The sequence below is a fragment of the Zingiber officinale genome, chromosome 2B (assembly GCF_018446385.1).
Source record: "Zingiber officinale cultivar Zhangliang chromosome 2B, Zo_v1.1, whole genome shotgun sequence".
Lineage (NCBI taxonomy): Eukaryota > Viridiplantae > Streptophyta > Magnoliopsida > Zingiberales > Zingiberaceae > Zingiber > Zingiber officinale.
The window spans coordinates 126,976,428-126,995,768 of NC_055989.1; the positions used below are offsets into that span (position 1 = coordinate 126,976,428).

At 38.5% G+C, this 19,341-nt stretch overlaps 1 protein-coding gene across 1 annotated transcript; it reads right to left on the minus strand.

Moving 5' to 3' along the window:
- Positions 1 to 8,653: 8,653 nt before the first annotated feature.
- Positions 8,654 to 13,755, minus strand: LOC122047069 (protein NRT1/ PTR FAMILY 2.13-like). The gene is made up of 4 exons (XM_042608101.1): positions 13,461 to 13,755; positions 13,148 to 13,365; positions 10,002 to 10,585; positions 8,654 to 9,770 (listed from the first exon to the last, which is right to left on the minus strand). The coding sequence occupies exons 1-4, from the start codon at positions 13,636 to 13,638 to the stop codon at positions 8,909 to 8,911; spliced, it is 1,842 nt and encodes a 613-aa protein (XP_042464035.1). The 5' UTR covers positions 13,639 to 13,755; the 3' UTR covers positions 8,654 to 8,908.
- Between the last annotated feature and the right edge of the window lie 5,586 nt (positions 13,756 to 19,341).

Genomic DNA, 19,341 nt, shown 5'->3' on the forward strand with positions numbered 1-19,341 from the left:
AAGGCAAGTAAACACAATAGAGCGCAAGTACCACCCAATACGAGACATCGTATAACGAGGAGAAGTTGTCGCCGCCTAGATTGCATCAGGTGATAACCTAGGAGATCCTTTCACTAAGGCCCTTAAGGCAAGAGCTTTTGATGTGCATATTGAAGGGTTGGGAATCAGATGTATGGCAGGGTATATGGCAACATAGTCTTTTAGTATAAGTGGAAGATTGTTAGAGTGTATACTAAAAGCCTATCTTTTGTATAAACATTTATTTTGAAATAAAGAATCATATTGGTCAAATGTCTACATTTATGCTAAGTGTAGTTGTTCAATTAATTTATATTATAGACAACATGGTGTGTGGTGTCACACACAGAAGATAATGTTATCAGTTCTTTATAAATTATAAATAGTTGCTCACGACTAAGATGGATAGGAACAAACCATTGGAATAGTCGTAGTGTAATTTAGTATTAGTTTATATTGACTACAAAATTACACTAGTACACTCAGAGTGTATTGAGTTGAACCATTTAAGGTAAGTTCTTTTTATACTGACTGAATAAAAGAACAAGACCTTTGTTATTATGGAAGTGTGTGCTCTTAATCATAATATAATAACAAGCACATATACTTAATATTCATTTCTTTGATTTATCAAAGGGTGCGATTTAGTTCGATAAATCAATAGGCCCGATAAGTTGGGAAATGATATTATTTATATGGTGTGTTGTTGATTATAAAATGAAACTGTGTCCTAATAATCTAGGTTGATAATGTCCCCAAGAGGAGCGCATAAGGATTGTCATGTTAAACCCTGTAGGTGGACTTAGTCCGACACGACAATAAGGTTGAGTGGTACTATTCTTGGACTAAGATATTAATTAAAGTGAGTTGTCAGTAACTCAATTAATTAGTGGGCATCTGACATCTTAAACACAGGGAGATTAACACACTCATAATAAGAAGGAGCCCAAAATGTAATTTGAGATTGGTGTGGTAGTTCAATAATAATTCTTTAGTGGTATGAATTATTATTGATGAAATTAAGTTGGGTGTTCAGGGCGAACACGGGAAGCTTAATTTCATCGGGAGACCAAAACCAATTCCTCCTCTTGGTCCCTATCGTAGCCTCTTAATTATAAAGTGTTATATCCACCTATACCCACTTTCCTACCCAACCTTAGGTGGTCGGCCAAGCAAGCTTGGAGTCCAAGTTTGGGTCGGCCAAGCCAAAGGTTGAGCCAAGTTAAGGTGGTCGGCCCTAGTTTGGAGCCCAAGCTTGGTGTGGCCGGCCATGTAAAGAATAAAAGGGATTTTATTTAAAATCTTTCCATATGTGGATACCATGGTTTTAAAAGAGAGTTTAAAATTTAAATCTTTCCTTTTATAGCTTTCTACAAAAGATTAAGTGAAATGTTTGATATCTTTCCTTATTTGTAGTTAAAAGGAAGATTTTAATTTTTGATAAAACTTTCCTTTTTGTAACCATCTTGATGATATAAAAGAGAGTTTTAAAATTAAATCTTTCCTATTATAGTTTCTACAAAAGATTAAGAAAAGATTTGATATCTTTCCTTATTTGTAGATTGAGAGGAAGATTTTAATTTTAAAGATAACTTTCCTTTTTGGAAATCATCCACATGTTTTAATAGAGAGATTTTAATTTATAAAATTTCCTTTTATAACCAACCATGAAGAGAAAAATTATTAGAGAACTTTTTATTTTAAAAATTTTCAGAAACAAATAAGGAAGTTTTAATTTTGTGTTTAAAACTTGCCTTATTTGGAGCACATGAGGTGGCTGGCCATGTAAAGGGTTAAAAGGGATTTTTAATTAAATTTTCCTTATTAACCAATGGCAAGGAGAATAAGGGAATTTTAATTATAATTAAATTTCAGTATATACCAAGACCAAGGAATATAAAAGAGGGGGTAGAGGTGCCTCACCTCACAACATATCTTCTATAGTTTCTCCTCTCTTCCTTGGTGTGTGGCCGGCCCTATTCTCTTCTCCTTTTCTCTTCTTCTTTAATGGTCGGTGCATCCCCTTCTTGGAATTCTTGTGGTGGCCAGTTCTTGCTTGGAGAAGAATGAGAGAAAGGAGGCTTTGCTCTTGCATCCCTTGGAGCTTGGTTGGTGGCTGAGACTTGCTATCTCTTGGAGAAAGGTACTTGGCCGAAACTTGGAAGAAGGAAGAAGGAGGCTTGGTGGATTCTCATCTCGGTAGATCGTTGTCCACACAACGTCCGAGATAAGAAGAGGAATGCGATAGAAGATCAAGAGGTTGTTGCTTACAGAGAAAGGTATAACTAGTAATTGTTTTCCGCATCATACTAGTTTTCTTTGTATGAATTCCAAACACAAGAGGCTAGCGATTCTAGGTTTCAGATTTGTTTCGAATTTGTGTTTTCTTTATTTTTCGATCTTGTGATTCGATTGTTCTTTTTGGTTAAACCTAGAGTTACTAAAAGGAAATTAAATATTAAATTTCATTGAAAGGCTTTGTCTAGGAAGTGATGGTTGCTCCCATATCCAAGAAGGCCTAGTGTCTCGCTATGTTTAACTTGGAAGTCAATCTCTGAAATTAATATTTAATTGAATTTGTAACATGGGTGGATTTGGATCAATAATGTTAAGTTCCGTTTGCGATTCCAAATTTAATTTCTAAATAACACAATAGGTTGTTAGGAAAGGTTCGACACTTGTACAAAATTTTTGTACAGTGGAACCGATACAATCTTCTGAGTAGCTACCAACAGTAGGCGAGGCACTAGGCCTTCTTGGTTATGGGATCATCCACCACTTCCTAGACAAAGCTTTTCAAAGAAATTGAATATTTAAACTTCTCACGGTAACCTTAGATTTAACTACAGAGACCTCAATCAAAGCACAAGATTGAAACACAAATCGAAGCACAAAAATGAAAACACGAAATCGCTAGCCTCTTGTGTTGGTATTTCAGGATCCATACAAAGAAAACAAAACTAGTTGTACTGCGGAATAAATAACTAGTTGTACCTTTCTTCTTAGACAAAAGACCTCTTGATCTTCTGTCGTATTCCTCTCCTCTTCTTGGACGTCGTGTGGGTGACGATCTACCAAGACAAAAACACACCCGAACCCTTTTTGTTTCTAAGCCGCCTACCACCAAAAGACGCAAAGAAAAGAACACCTCCTCCTTCTTCTTCTCCTCCAAACCGCCGGCCACCAAGGTGCTTCGTCTCTTCATTTTATTTTCCTCCAATCTCCGGCCACCAAGAGAAGATGGGGCGCCGGCCCTAGAGGGAAGAAAAGAAGTGGGGCGTCGGCCCTAGTGGAAAGAAAAGAAAGAATGGGGCGTCGGCCTTAAGGGAAAGGAGAGGGTTTTTAGTTGTGGAGAGAAACTTATCAATTCTTAATTGAATTGTTGATTGTTGTGGCACAACCTCCTCTCCTTTTATAACCCTTTGCCCCAGATAAAAAAAGGAGAAAAAGTAATGGATTTTTGTTTAGAAAAAATCTCTAAAAAATAATTAACATAAATCTTTTTAGAAAAATTTCTTAAGAAAGAATTAGTATAATTCTTTTTAGAAAATTTCTAAGAAAGAATCACCATAATTCTTTTTAGAAAAATCTCTAGGAAAGAATTAACATAATTCTTTTTAGAAAAAATTCTTAAGAAAGAATTAATATAATTCTTTTTATAAAATTTCTAAGAAAGAATCAACGTAATTCTTTTTAGAAAAATCTCTAATTCTGTTGAGAAAAAATCTCCCCCCTTTTTTTTCTTTTCTTTTTCTTTTCTTTTCTTTTCCTTTTGGTTTGGTCGGCCCCTTGCTTGGGCACCAAGCAAGGCTTGGTCGGCCCCTTTCTTGGGTAGGAAGGAAGGCTTGGCCGACCCCTTGCTTGGACACCAAGCAAGGATGTGGCCGGCCCCTTTCTTGGGTAGGAAGCAAAACCAAAATGGGTGAATGCGAGGCTTTATAGAGGCTACAACAGGAACCAAGAGGAGGAATTGGTTTTGGCCTCCTGATGGACTTGAGCTTCCTATATTCGACCCGAACACCCAACTCAAATTCATCAATAATAACTCATACCACTAAAGAGTTATTATTGAACTACCGCACCAATCCCATATTACAATATGGGCTTCTTCTTATCATGAGTGTGTTAGTCTCCCTGTGTTTAAGATATCGTATGTCTGTTAATTAAATGAGTTACTGACAACTCACTTAATTAACATCTAGCTCTAAGAGTAGTACCACTCAACCTTATTATCATGTCAGACTAAGTCCACCTGCAGGGTTTATATGATAATCCTTATGAGCTCCTCAAGGGGACATCATTAACCTAGATCACTAGGACACAGTTTCCTTTTATAATCAACAATACACCATATAAATAATATTATTTTCCAACTTATCGGGCCTATTGATTTAACTGAATAAATCTCACCCTTTGATAAATTAAAGAAATAAATACTAAGTATATGTGTTTGTTATTATATTGGGATTAAGAGTACGCGCATCCATAATAACAGAGGTTTTGCTCTTTTATGCAGTCAGTATAAAAAGAAACAATCTCAAATGGTCATACTCAATACACACATAGTACACTAGTGTAATTTTATAGTCAAGATAAACTAATACCAAATCACACTACAACCATTCCAATGGCTTGTCCCAATCCATCTTGGTTATGAGCTACTATTTATAATTTATAAGGAACTGATAATATTATCTTCTATGTGACACCACACACTATGTTATCTACAATATAAATTAAATGAATAACTGTATTTAACTAAATGCAGACATTTGATCAATGTGATTCTCATTTCAAAATAAATGTTCATACAAAAAGCAAGGCTTTTAGTATATATCCTAACAGTGCTAACTTTATTTTACAGGATAAATATATTTTGGTTGTCTGGACTAACTCTTTTTTGTAGGGAAGAAGTGGCTAAAAAAGGGTGTCTGGGCACCGAGAAGGGATCCGGGCACCCAAACTCCGGACGCCCAGAGTTGGTCCGTGTGCCCAGACTAGAAAATTTATCCAAAATCTAAGTTAAAGTGCGTCGACTAGTCGAGTCCACGTCAATGGTCCAGGCGCCTAGAGGGGGTCCGAGTGCCCGGAGGTGGATAAACTTTGTGGATGAAGTTTCGATGAGAGTTCACCACATCAACATAGTCCAGACTCCCAGGAAGGGATCCAGGCTCCCGGACGGGCCTATAAAAGTTCTCTTTGACCAGTAGCTTCAGAACAACATTTGCTACAAGTTTCATTCTTACGCGTTGCTTAGAGAAGGCTCTGATGATCCTGAAAAGTTGCTCCGACAATCAACGATCAAGGAACTCTGTTCTTTCTTTCTTATTGTCAGTAATCTTTTATTTTTTCAGTTCTTGTACTCAAATCTTTGTAACTCATTTTTGAACTGATAGTGATTGCCCGACGAAAACACTCAACGAGTACAGGCCTTAGAGTAGGAGTCATCGAAAGCTTCGAACTAAGTAAAATATTACTTGTGTTAGTGTTTATACTTTTGTATTTCTTTTCTGCTGCATACTCTCGATTTTTGAAAAAACAACGATCGATATCCTCCTCTAGCATCTTTGCGATCCAATACTGGTGAATGAAGTCAGGCCCTAGTGAGTGAACATAGGTGGTTGAAGTCCTGGTGAGTAAAGCTATGTGGTGAAAGTTCTGGTAAATAAAGTCAGACCTTAGTGAGTGAAGCTAGGTGGTGAAAGTCCTAGTGAGTGAAGTCAGACCCTAGTAAGTGAATCTAGGTAATGAAAGTCCTGGTGAGTGAAGTCAGACAATAAAATCCTAGTAAGTGAAACTAAGTCATAGTATGTGAAGCTAGGTGGTGGAAGTCCTAGTGAGTGAAGCTAGGTAATGAAAGTCCTAGTGAGTGAAACTAGGCTACCTTAGAGGGAGGCAACCCTAAGTAATGAGAAGTCTTGGAGGAGTAAACTCTAAGCATGTATGATAGATTGATTTTCGGTCAACTGCGCATGGTCGACTGGACCAAGGAATCTTGAAAGTTGCTAATCTTATTTTACCCTACTGTTTTAGATCTATTGTGCTAACTTAGTGTTGTAGGTAAGTCTTAGTAGATCAGATTGACCAGACACTAAGTAGAACCAGAGAAAATCCAAACTGGTCTAGAGGACCAGATGTTTGGCAGGTAAGTGAAGGTAAGCACTGAAGGAGAGTATCCAGTGAGGACGAGTCTCAATCTAAGACTTTAGGCGCTAATCTAGTTTAGGTCCATTTTGAAAACCTAAATTGAAACCATGATTAGATCCTAGTCTTGGAAAGACAAAATCTAATTAATAATGCTTTTCTATATTCTGTTAGCTTTATTTTGCAGGTTACACTTTATTTTTGGACTAACTCATTTTGCAGGGTTGAAGTAGTAAAAATTAACCTTAAATGAACAGTGTCTGAGGCACCTCGGATCATAGCTTGGAGGTTCCCTGGACCAATCGGAGGTGCCCTATAGGCATTGGAGGTGCCTCGGAGGCACATTGGAGGCGCCCTTGTGCGGATAGAAACTAAAGTTAGCCGAAGTGATCAAGTCCAAAACTTTGGGGTTCATTTTTTAGGCTAGAGGCACCTCCAACACTCTTTAAAAGAACTATTTGACCAGAACTTAAATACAACTTAATTACGAGCTTCAACAATTCTTCTGCTGCTTTGTCTACACTCTGCTGCTGCACTACTGCTCCAAGACATCTGACCACTGTCGGCAGTCCAACACCGACACACAAGCTCATTCAGATTCTACATTTCTGAAGTGTTGGTAACAATTTAATATTTTTATACATCTTTCATACTTGCAAAAGAAAAATGTACGCTATTACACTTTCCCATTTTTTCGTACTTGTATTCGATGCCCTCTTCCGGCACCGCCGGAAGAGGTTTATGACGGATTGTCTATCTATACGATCTAAGGGATCATGAATCTTGAAGTAGGAGTCATTGAAGGCTCCGAACCAATTAACTTCTAGTGTTCGAGTTCTGTTTTTCTCTACTTAATTATTTTTATTTTTTCACTTCATACTTGTACTTCAAAAAGATAATCGTTTTTAAAATACATATGATTCACCCCTCCCTCTATCACGCGCACACCGATCTTACATAAATTTGATATTAGAAGCAGTTTTAAACCGTTTCTGTAAAATATATTCACAAGCCGGACAACTTCTAATGATAAACAATCAGAAGCGATTATTAATCACGTCTAAAGATAGGCATTAGAAGTGATTAAATAGTTTAAACCACCCGTTCTTTTTATCGCTTCGAATGCTAGTGATCTCAACATTTGCAACGGCTGAAAAATCAGTGCAGTAGGTTTAGCAACGGTTAGTAAACATTTCTATTGGCCCTTTTTTTCGGCGTGTTCAATGTAATCTCCCACTAGAAGTCGAATTTGAATTGTAATTCTTTATGTAGCCATAAAGGAACATGTAAATTAAAACTTAAGGTTTAATTAACTAAAAGTTAGATTTAACTTCAAACAACTTCTAAGTTAAGTAGGATAGCTTAAACGAGCTTTCTAAAATCCTAACCAAATTATACCCTTTAAATATCTATAAATTCATTTTAAATTTTAAAAAAGACAATCTAATAATTTATATATATTCATATAAACGTATTCCCTCATTAATTACTACTATTTTCCTAAATAAATCTAATTAAGTCAAGATTTTAATCATTTTAAATTTTATTATCTCATATATTAAATATATATTTAATTATATACAGAGAGTACCACAAAATTTTTTTTCAAAGTAGATTAGTTTATATCTTCCATATAGACAATGTGAAAGAATCTCTCTAGTAAATCTTTATCGACCAATCTTAAAATAATAGTAATTTGCTCCCTCTTTTTACTCATCTCAAGATTCATCCATGATAAGATAATACTTAGCATTACCAATGAGTTCATCAAATCGTTAGAATTTTTCATGGCTTTTTTGTGTGATGAATTAGAACCAATCTCTTGATGAATAAAATATGAATAATTTTTACCATCATTTACTTTTTTTCTAAATTGAAATCCATCAACAATGAATATATTTGACCCAAAATGTGTATTTGGCTTAAAAAAAGAAAATATGAAAGACAATAAGCGGCACTTTTTGCTAGAAAATATTCCAACCAATTAGAAAATAATTTATACCAAATAAGTAAAAACTTGTTTTGATTTTTATTAACATATTTAGGAGGCTTATCCCTTTTCATGTTATCATCGTTGCCATATAGAAAGAACAAAAGATGATCAGAATTCTTAAAGAACGTACCTCTTTCCTCTTCACCAAAGAGCGCACCCTTTGTAACTAGCACCATCATAACTGCCGTGTCATGTCCGTGCTTTGGAGTGGCTTGCGAGCCCAGTTTTAGGTCTGGCTGGTTGGATTTATAACTCAAACGTGACTTGGACACATTCGAATCGAGCTCGATCATGAGTCACATACCTTGATCCTAATTCGGCTAAGCTGACTCAATTTGAAGTCGAGCTAGTCTGACTCTGCATTGATAAGTCCCGAACCTGTCACCTGATCCCTGTTGCATGCTATCGCCGCTACATCAGTGATGAACAATGAAGCAACAGTCAACTACTCAAAAGTCAATTAATAGTCAAAGTCCATAGTCAATTGATGTATTTGAGTAGAGAAAAACAATAATATACTCATTTGTTTCCTTCAGAACCATATACTGTATTTTATACAACACAGAACAACACTCTTCTCATGTTTTTTTCCCTCCTTGTTGCCTTGGGTGGAGTCGCACACAAATACACACGAATTGGGTTACTTTTTCTTCAGTTTGAACGACTTACAAGCTTCAATCTGTCTATAAATATAGCAAACAATTACACCTTGATCTTCCTCCTCCAGGACTCAAGTATAGTAGGCTTCTCGATTCACACAGTGCTGTTGCTGCCTTCGGCGGCACCGCCATGGCCGTCCTTGTCACTTGCGGCCGCCTCCGGAGTTCCCTTGTAGCGATAGTAATGAGCGCACGCTAAGAAGTATAGGAAATTGATGGCGCCCAAGACGCCGATGATGTAGTAGTAGTAGTCCACTCGCCCCTGGTTGAGGTTGTTGTCCAGCCAATTGGTTCTCTTCTGGACGACGGCGATGAGCACCGCGCTGAGGTAGTTGGCGCCGGCGAGGGTGCAGTAGAAGAGGGATCCGGCGAGGGCCTGCATGTGCTCCGGGAACTGCCGGTTGTAGAACTCGATCTGTCCCACCGCGTTGAACGCCTCCGCCACGCCGACGAGGCACAGCTGCGGCGCCAGCAACATGGCCGACAGCGGCGAGAAGACGCCGCCGTGGGCCAGCGCGGAGTCTCTCCTCTTCTTCTCCACTATCCCGGCCACCGCCATCGATGCGACGCCGATGACCATCCCTGTTCCCTGGCGCTGGAGGAGGGTGATGCCGCTGTCGATGCCGGTGATCCGGCGGGCGACGGGGACGAGGAGGCGGTCATAGACGGGGATGAAGAGGGCGAGGGCGACGAGGGCGATGATGGGGATGGAGCCGGGAGGGATCTGAAAGCTGCGGCCGAGGTGGCGGTCCATTGTGAGGGACTGGAGCACCGCAAAGGTCCATTGCTGCGTCAGGGCGAGGAAGCAGATGATGCCGGAGGCCCAAACGGGGACGATGCGGATCAGGCATTTCACCTCTTCGATCTGCTGCACGCTGCAGAGGCGCCACGTGTTGGCGGCGCCGCCGTCCTCCTTCACTTCGCCCTCGCATATGATCGCAGCTCTGTTCAAGCACCTGAAGACGGAACGCGTATCACTCGAAGCAGACAAATTTCAGTTTTCACCCCATACTTTATTTTTCTTTTCATTTCGACCCTCCAACATTTAAAATATTATCCCTATTATTATTATTGAATAAATTTTTTAAAAAAAATCATGTAGAATAATGTTAAAAGAAAATAATTTAATTAAATTAAATTAAAAATATTTATATATAAAGCACTTTTATATTAAAAGAAGGTCGTACCTGAACTGAAGTGTGAGTGGAAGATTCGTGGCCCTGGCATTCTTCCTCCCCGTGTTGTTGAACAAGAGCTTCTCCTGCGCCGCTGCATCGTCCGGCGCCGGGAGCGGAAGGTTCCGCTTCCGTACGGAGGCCACGAAGACCTGCGCGATGCCGGAGAAGACGCTGCCCTCCGGCGGAACGTAGACGTAGTACCTGACGCCGGCGAAGAATAAGGCGATGGACAGCAGCATCAGCCCGGTGGGGATGCTAAAGCCGAGGGGCCAGCTGATGCTGTCCTGCACGTACACTACCGCCGTCATCGCCACGACCACCGCCACGGTGGAGGTGCAATAGTACCAGTTGAAGAAGCTGTTCAGGCCGCGCCGCCCCTGCTCGGTGTCGCGGCTGAATTGGTCGACGCCGAAGGGGAGGCTGCAGGGACGGACTCCACCGGAGCCGACGATGAGTAAGGCAAGGGAGAGGAAGAGGACAGCCAGCTGGACGTGGGAGGGGCCTATGCATCCACCTACTTGCTCGGCCGCCGTGGAGCAGCTCGGCGGCCGGAGTTGGGGAATTACAGCAGTGAGCGTGAGGATCACCATGCCCTGAACCAATAAGACAACAAAGAAAACATAATTCATTACACTAACGATCACAATTATAAATCCTCCATTCATCCCTGCAACTGAGGACCTTGAGGTTTTGCTACATACAGAAATAACATCAACATCTTCACATGGAATAGAGTCATCCTTTAGAGAGTTTTATCTATTTTCCAAACACAAAACCTCAAAAAAACCAAGGACTAGAGTTCATCATATTTGAACTAGTGATAAAAAACAAACAGAGTTCTATTAACTTCGAAGAACAACTTCTACATGTTCAGATAGTCCTTTGATCTCTGGTACCTGAATTCTTTGTTAGTTTCTTCATGTTCAGATACTCATTTATAATCTAAAGAGGATGCCTTTAGTCCTTATGACATCTAGAGGAAAAGTTGATGGCTCATTTTATTAGATAGTTCAATTATGTAATCCAATGTATCAACCATATTCTTTGTTAACCACTCTTCTATGCCTTCTATATGATGGCATGCCTTGGGTTGTAAATGAACCAAACTTTCATGACAAGTTTGGTATTGACTTGTTAAAAGGTTGTATATGTTCGTTCAATATACATAAAGTCAATTAAATGAAAAAGCTTGAACAATTTTTTAAACTAAATAAACAAGTTTGCAGACATGTGTTCAATTCGTTAATGTTGTTCATTGTAAATTGTTCATAAATAATGTTCACAAACAAAGCTTGTGAATCATGTTCATTAATAAAACTCTCATCAATATGGTAAATAAATAAAGAAACTTTCAAAATGAACAAATTTGTATTATCAACCTTAATAATCAATCAAATAAGTTTAAAGTCATCAAAAATTTCAAATAATCAAATAAGCTTGAACTTAGAACTCGATAATATCTAAATAAATTAATCTCAAACTTGTAAAAAAAAAAAAATTAAGCCAAGTTTGAACAACCATTCAACCGCTTGGTTCATTTTAGACTTGACTTGGCTTATCTCGATTATCTTATCAAACAAACCTGAACACCATGAAACTTGACTTAAGAGTTTAATGGTCACTTACTCTCAAAGGTTGTAGAGACATATGAGTTTTTGGTAGATCTTTTGGTTGGCCAAATTGCTTCCATCTAAACCCGACTTAAGGGATAACGAATTACTTATTTTGCCTTAATTGAGGGCCAATCAACACTGTGTGGGCTCTTGTCATCTTCGTCACCAATTGGCACTCCCCTTGCTACGTCATACTATTCGGTGTCACCTTTGAGACGATCCCATTGCCATCCTCATTTTCAACCTTGACGGTCTTGGTGGAGATGGTAGAAAGGTGGTAAGAATTGGATGCGACTATCATAGCTAACCATTTATAGAGGGAGAGGACAAGAATGAAAAGTAACAAGGCAAGTTTAGTTTTTCTCCCCCTTTTTTTCCCTCTTCTTTTTAAGAGCTAAATAACTCTTTCCTTCCTTCCCTCTTTTCCCTTTCTTAGTATTTTCTTTTTTTTCCCTTTCTAAATAACAATTTGAAAGAAGACGAAGAATCATCTTTTAAAGGATATGTATCAACCAAAACTACAAAGAAAATAACTTAATGGAAATTCCTTAGCTTGCTGCTCAATCAAAGGATCAATAATTAACATCAACAACAAAGTCTCTCACTCAATGAAAGGATGACTTAAGCTCATTAAACCAAGAGAAATTTGATCAAAGGGATGGAAAATCTCAAATTCAGAAAAGAAGATAGATGCACATGCCATGTGGGAGGAGGGGTAGCAAATTATGAACCCCCCATGCACCATTATATATATATCAGTACAAACAGATAAAGTCCCTAGCCAGTTCCTAAAGTTAAAATAGTACAGGGGTCATGTGATGCATGCTGTTTGCCTTGTTTTAGTTCACGAGGAGATCATGCCCTCCATCTTAAGTTTCTCTCACAGAAAGAGAGAGAGAGAGAGAGCTTAAGCAGAGTAGTGAGTCCTCGAATCTAAATTCAATGTCAAGTGTTGCATCTCATTCAATTTTTCTTCTGTTCTGAGGAAAAAAAGGAAAGAAAAACTACTAAGGATGTATGTTCCCATTAATGTTCCCATCTACAAGTGTAATAGGGCAGGCCCTCCCTTTAAGTTTTGGAAGTGTTGTCATTAATGCCAAGCTACTCTTCTTTCCCTTTTGCAGACGCGGACGCAGACACTTGAGCAAAACAGGAAGATAGATGATGGAGTGGGAAAACGCCGCTACTGTTAAAAGATTTGACCTGAAACAGAGGTGGCTTTTTATACGTCTAATTAATTGTGTTATCTCGAGACTGTAATCGTGGACAGCATGAGCCCCTCCCTCCCAATTATTGATCGTTTTCATGGGGAAATATGGAGTTCTGTCATTTCATGAAAGTGTTTTGCAGGCCAACAGTGAAATGAAGAAGATGATAATTACGAGGAAGAAAAATGAATTGAATTTCTTTGATTTAGCTACAGCATGATTAGATCTGTTGCAATCGTAGAATTGTTAAAATTGGGGGTAGTTAGAGGAGGAAATGGAGCTTTCTCAAGTGAAGAAGAAGAAGAAGGAGGAGGAGGAGGAGAGAGGAGCGTACCAGGAAGGTGGCGATGGAGGAGTAGGCGAGGGTGCGGAAGCGGCCGCAGTAGGCGTCGGAGAGGAAGGCGCCGACGAGCGGAGCGAAGTTGGTGGTGCCGGAGAAGATGTTGACGATGTTGGCCGCCGCCACTTGCTGGACGTGGAAGCGCTTCACCAGGTACACCGTCAAGTTGGCCGTCAGCCCGTACGACGCCACCCTCTCGAAGCTCTCGTTTCCTGCGCGCGAGCAAAACAGCTTCAGATCGTCGCCGCCGAGCCATCGGGGTCCCCAAGAAAGCATTTTTACGGAAATCGAACGAGGCAACAGATACCGATAATGTAAGGCATGCACTTCCACCCTTGCGGCTCCCTCTTCTCCGGCTTGGTCTTGTCTCCGCCGCTGCCGCCGCCGCCGCCACGGGCGGCGTCGCCGGAGTGCACATTGCCCTGGTGAAGCAGAGAGTCGCAAGTGAAGCAGTCGGAGAGCTTGCTCAAGGACGATCTCTCCATCCGATCGATCTCGGCCTCTTCTGTCAATTGTCTGGCGATCGACCAGCGGTCAGTCCTTTTGGTTTATGTAGGACGGAGCTACTGCAGAGGAGTGATGGCGATTTGTACGCCACGCTGTAAACATTTATAGAACATTTACAATCACTTTTCGAAGCTTTCTCGAGTTTGGGGATAATTATAACACACTGAATTCCCATATTGCCCACAAATTGGGAAGTTAAAGTTAGATTAAAGATGAATACTCCGTCAATTTATCTCAAGATTAATATGGATGAATTAAATCACAAAGACTAATGATATTAAGAAAAGATAACATCAGAACTATGGATAGGATGTTAATGGTGATTGGTGAGCTCGTCAATGAATTAATGATGATTTAACTTTTAGTTATTTTGATGTTTAATTACTATTTGTTGTTACTGATTGTGTTTGGATGGGCATATCTCGATCGATCTGCATTATAGCATCAGTCAGTCAACCTCTTGGACCGGGCACACCGCACGCGAGGGGCGGGGCAGCGCCAAAGCTTTTGCTTGCTGCCCTCGTGATCAGTCGTGGGCAAGCAAGCTTTTGCTAATCATTCCATTCACCACTAACTATATAATATAATCCAAAGACGATTCGTATTTAGTCAAAAGGATATATATATATCTTTTTTAAATATTATTAAAATAATAATTCATTTATAATATTCTATCTAAAATACACTTACTAAGTAAATATATAATACATTTACCTAGTCAGTTATAACTTTTAATGGATGAAAAATATTTTACTAGATGTCTAATCTTCTTATATAAAGGACCATTATATTAACACAAATATCGTTATAGTTTATTCTCTTTTAAAGAGTGTGTAGCTCAATAAAATTACTTTGTATAAAATTGTCGAACTATTCTGATCTAATTTGGGATAAATTGCTCTAAGATAACTTAATTTTGATTAAAATAGTATCATCTCATAGTTTTTTTTTTGGGGGGGGAGGGGGAATATTCAATTCTTATCAATTAATCTTAGAAGAAGGACAAATTATCTTAGCCGACAACCTAACATCACAAATTTTTTAAATTCTTCAAATGTAATACGTCATAGATAAAATTTGAACTCTCATTGTCTATAGATAGAGCTCGTCTAATCTCTTGAAGCTTCAAAATAGTATTATTTTGTACTAAGCAACTCTAAAAGTGAAAATTAAATAGAGTTGCTCTAAAGGCGAAAATTAAATAATAGATAGTGTGTTATTTTAATAAATTTTGAAAGAGGATGATATTTTTTTTATAAAAAAGAGCTATTTTGATTTCTTTTCTATATAATATTAGTGAGTGAGAGATGAGAATGAGGAGATGTGATATATATTTGATTGAATAGAGGAAATTGAGCTAAAAGAGTAGAAACCAAAATGGTCCAATAGGATTTTGCATAGCAATCCAACAGGCATGCATTGGTCCAACAAGCCTACACCTCCTAACATGCTTTGGGATTGCATGGACACATGGTGGGGAGACTACTCCAATCTCTTTTCCTTAATAAACAAGTGATTTCTCTTCCAACTTGAAAATAAAGAAAATGAAAATGGTGGAGAAGTGAGCCATGGTTGCCATTTTGTAGGATCATGCGAGTCCCTATTATCATATATATAAATTTATTTATCATTATTTATCCTTTTTTGTTTAGTATTCACACTTCACTTCTAGTGACATCTTCATTATGCATTATGTATCATCTCTGTGTTAATCGCCATGAACACAGCACAACAGCCTACTCTACCACCCTAGTGATGTGGACTAGTGAGGAGAGTCTCCTCAATTATGGATTTGCAAGAGAGGAGAACAAATTCATTGTGACAATGAGAGGGAATAAATAAGGACTTTATTCTATGAATCATGATTTTACATTATTTAACTGAGATATTTATTGATTGCATAAATATATATGCATGCATCATGTTTGGTCCTATGACACTCTTTTTCATTCTCTCCGCGCGGCGTTCGGCAAAACTTACCATTCGTGTTGGACCAACAAAAATAAAATAAAAATCAATGCATCTTTACTTATGAGAGAATCAAGCTCTTTACTTATTTCAATTTAAAACTATTTTTTTTGTGGGAACAAGGGAAGTGAATATTAAATTTAAAGAGAAGGGAGAATATGGCACACACCTAACACACTTGCGAGTCTATTGAGAATGTATTTATAGATGTGGACCAAGGGTGATTTGACCACCCACCTGGCCAGGTGATTAATTATGGCCATGTGCTTAAAGTCAATCACCTGCTAATTTGTCCTAATCATCATGCTTAGGAGTAGTATTATTGCATTAAAAGCCAAAGATTAACTTTATGAAGTCGATGAGTTTGGCCAATAATTTAGTGGCTTATCGCATAATTCTCCAAGTGCTACTTTAATGATTGATCAACGGTGGCAACAAGATAAATGTGTACGACCTTTTTTTTGGTTGGATAAATGTGCAACTTTTAGTTGAGTTAATATTAATTGGTCGTGGCTTTTAGGGTAGATCTATCTTCCATCTTTTATTTTTTCCTAATCCAAGTTGGCCAAATTAATCTAGAAGATAGATGATTTGGCCTCACAGACTATTCATTAGGTAAATTTAAGAAATACAAATGGCTCCTGACATTGCACCTAGCATCACCAGTGGTTCAAACTTCATAGATGTTCAGAAATGTTGAACTCTCGTTATATGTAAATTATCTTTGCTCTTTACCAACGTACTGTACCTCGTGAGGCCCTCGTGCGATCTATCTTTGCATTGTGAGAGGGATTTCAATTTACATGATTGGAATAATTAGGACAAAAATACGAAAGGGATTGATTTTTATTTTTATATTTTTATGAAAAGGCGTCTTAAAATTATCTCAATTTGCTATCGTTATCTTGCTAATGCACATCGCTATGTATCTCTCTCACTCCCACTAACTATAGTATAATCTTTAGGATATGTTTAATTAAAGTTATCGTATATAATCTTAATTATATGACTATCGGATAATCATATAATCAAGATTATAGGAAATAAAATATAATCTTAATATTATTTTGTTCAACTTAGGTTATACAATAACCTAGTTTAACATTTACTAATTTATCCATCTTTCACTGTGATACTAATCCTAAGCATATGTTCCCCTGCAATCCCTTCACCTTCTGGGGCCTCCTCTTTTTCCGTCTTCATTTATTCTCGTAACAAAAGGAATATGCCTAAGCTGTAGTTTGTTGTATTTTGGATAATCATAGTATGGAAAACGTAATCATCTTATACCGATCTTTTCGTTTCCTAACAAAGAGGGGAAAGAACAACAACCTCACCCCATGCACACAACGTGATAGCTTTCTTCTCCTAGGCGGCAACGACAGACGCCATTATCCTCCATAGGTACCTCCCACTCGCCATGTCGACGCGTGTCCAGAAGCCTGAGCAAATCGTCCGACGAACCTATAGTTTCACCCAAATCATTGTCAAAAAGGAATTTTGGTAACTAAAAATGTGATCTTTCTTCCAAAGTAAAGGTCACCTCGTTGGAAAGGGTCAACTTCCCTTTTTGGGATTCTTCTTCCTCATCGAGGCTAGGTTGGATCTTGAGGTTTCTGATGAGAAAGAAACCGATCACAGTGGCTGAGAAGAAGATCAAGAGCACTCTCAGGGGGCACATTCCTCTTTTCACTTCAGATCTCTCCACACATATGCTCATCCGACAACAGAGGCAGAGGGGCTCCGACGAGGGATAGCCGCGAGCGTTCATCCAATGGCAGAGGCACAGGGAGCATGGGCGGGAAGCGAGGGAGGGGGGAGGAGGCGGTTGTAGGGTAGATGTTAGGTGTGTGGAGGGCAATTTTGGAAAGAACAAAATTAATAACCCCGAAATCATGAAAAATCTTAGGCTTACAAGGTTTTCTAATTCTGGATTGTATTCCCAAATTACTGACGTAACGTGAATCGCTCATTACTAGCAATTACTCATTATCTAAACCTAACAAGATTTTTGTTGATAATCTATCAAGGTTATCAACGATAACCCCCATTAAGCACCCCCTTAGTGATAAAAAGGCGAGATGAGGTCGGCGAAAGAGGTGGCCAACTTAGTGTTGGTGTAATCGACCTCAAGTTAAGGTTTATTATGTTTGGGTTGACTCAAGTTTGAGTTTTGATGTTTGATCAATATGTGAATAAGGAGTTAAGTAGGTCAAGATTGATCAAATACTTGATTAGAAATGGAAAATCAAAATAGGTCAAGGAGAACCAGATACTTGGTGATCGAAAGTCCAATGAAAAGTTGCAAGAGGAAAGTCCAAATGGATCAAGGAGAACCAGACATTTGGTGATCAAAAGTCCAACGGAAAGTTAATAAGTGGAAAATCCAAGTGGGTCAAGGAGGATCAGATACTTGGTAATCGAAAGTTCAATGGGAAATTAGCAAGAAGAAAGTTCAAATAGGTCGAGAAAGACCAGACACTTGATGATCTAAAGTCTAATGGGAAATTGGTGAGAGAAAAGTTCAAGTAGGTCAAGGAAGACTGGACATTTGGTGATAGAAGTCTTAGCAAACCAAGCTTGACCAAATATTAGGGAACAGTGAAGTCCTAGTAAGTTGAGATCAACCGGAAATTAGGCAACAATGAAATCCCAATAGGTCAAAGATGATTGAATATTGGGTAGAGGAAGTCCTTATAGGTTGAAGTTAGCCGGATACCAAGCAAAACACAATTTAAGCCTTGAAAAGGCTGAAATTAGGGCTAGCAATAGATTAACAAGAATTACCAATCCATTGGCAAACCCTAAATCTAGAATTCATGATTTAAGGTTGGGCAAGCAATTGGTGCAATTGATTGGATCAATTGGCAGAGGTGGCCAGCAAACAAAATGCTTCAAAATTGATTGAGGCAATCGATTGACTTACAATAATCAATTGGGCAATCGATTAGCTTACAACAATCAATTAGCTTACAGCAATCGATTGAGGTTGTGATCAGCTAACAGAAGACTTCGAAATCGTTTGAGGCAATCGATTGTTCGACTGTGATCAACTAACAGAAGACTTCAAAATCATTTGAGGCAATCGATTGGAAGTCAATAATCGATTGTAATAACTTAGCAATCAATTGGTTGGGTATAAAGAGTCAATCGATTGATAGGCAAAAATCAGCTTGGAGAGCAATCTTATAAAGGAGGTTTCATGGAGATTTTACACTACTGGTTCTTGGAGATTTTGAGGTGAAGTGTTGATGCATTTTTAAGTCAACAAGATGCATTTCGAAGCAATAAGATAGCAAGCAAAGCAAGTTTTCATTGTAAAGTCATTTTCACTTTCAATTGTATTTGTGTTTGCTCTTTTTGGTTAGTTCTTGTGTAATCAAGCTTGTAAGAGGTTTTTCCACCTCTGAAAAAGTTTCAGAAAATGAAAGAGTTCATAGCAGAAGAAAATCGTCGGGAGTAGACCCTTAGATTAGTCATCTCAAGAGGCAGATACCAAGTAAATTTCGGAATTGTGCATGTGAAGTCAAGTTTGAATCAAGATTTCCGCTGCATACTCAAACAATGAGCACAAAATCAAGACGAAATGATTGGAGCTATTCCCCCCTAGCTTGCACAAGTCCTAACACTTAGGATACGAATAGGGTAGTAGATGAATCAAAACATTCATGAGTAAGTTTAGTGTTCAGTTTGATAAAAATTTGTTTATGTTC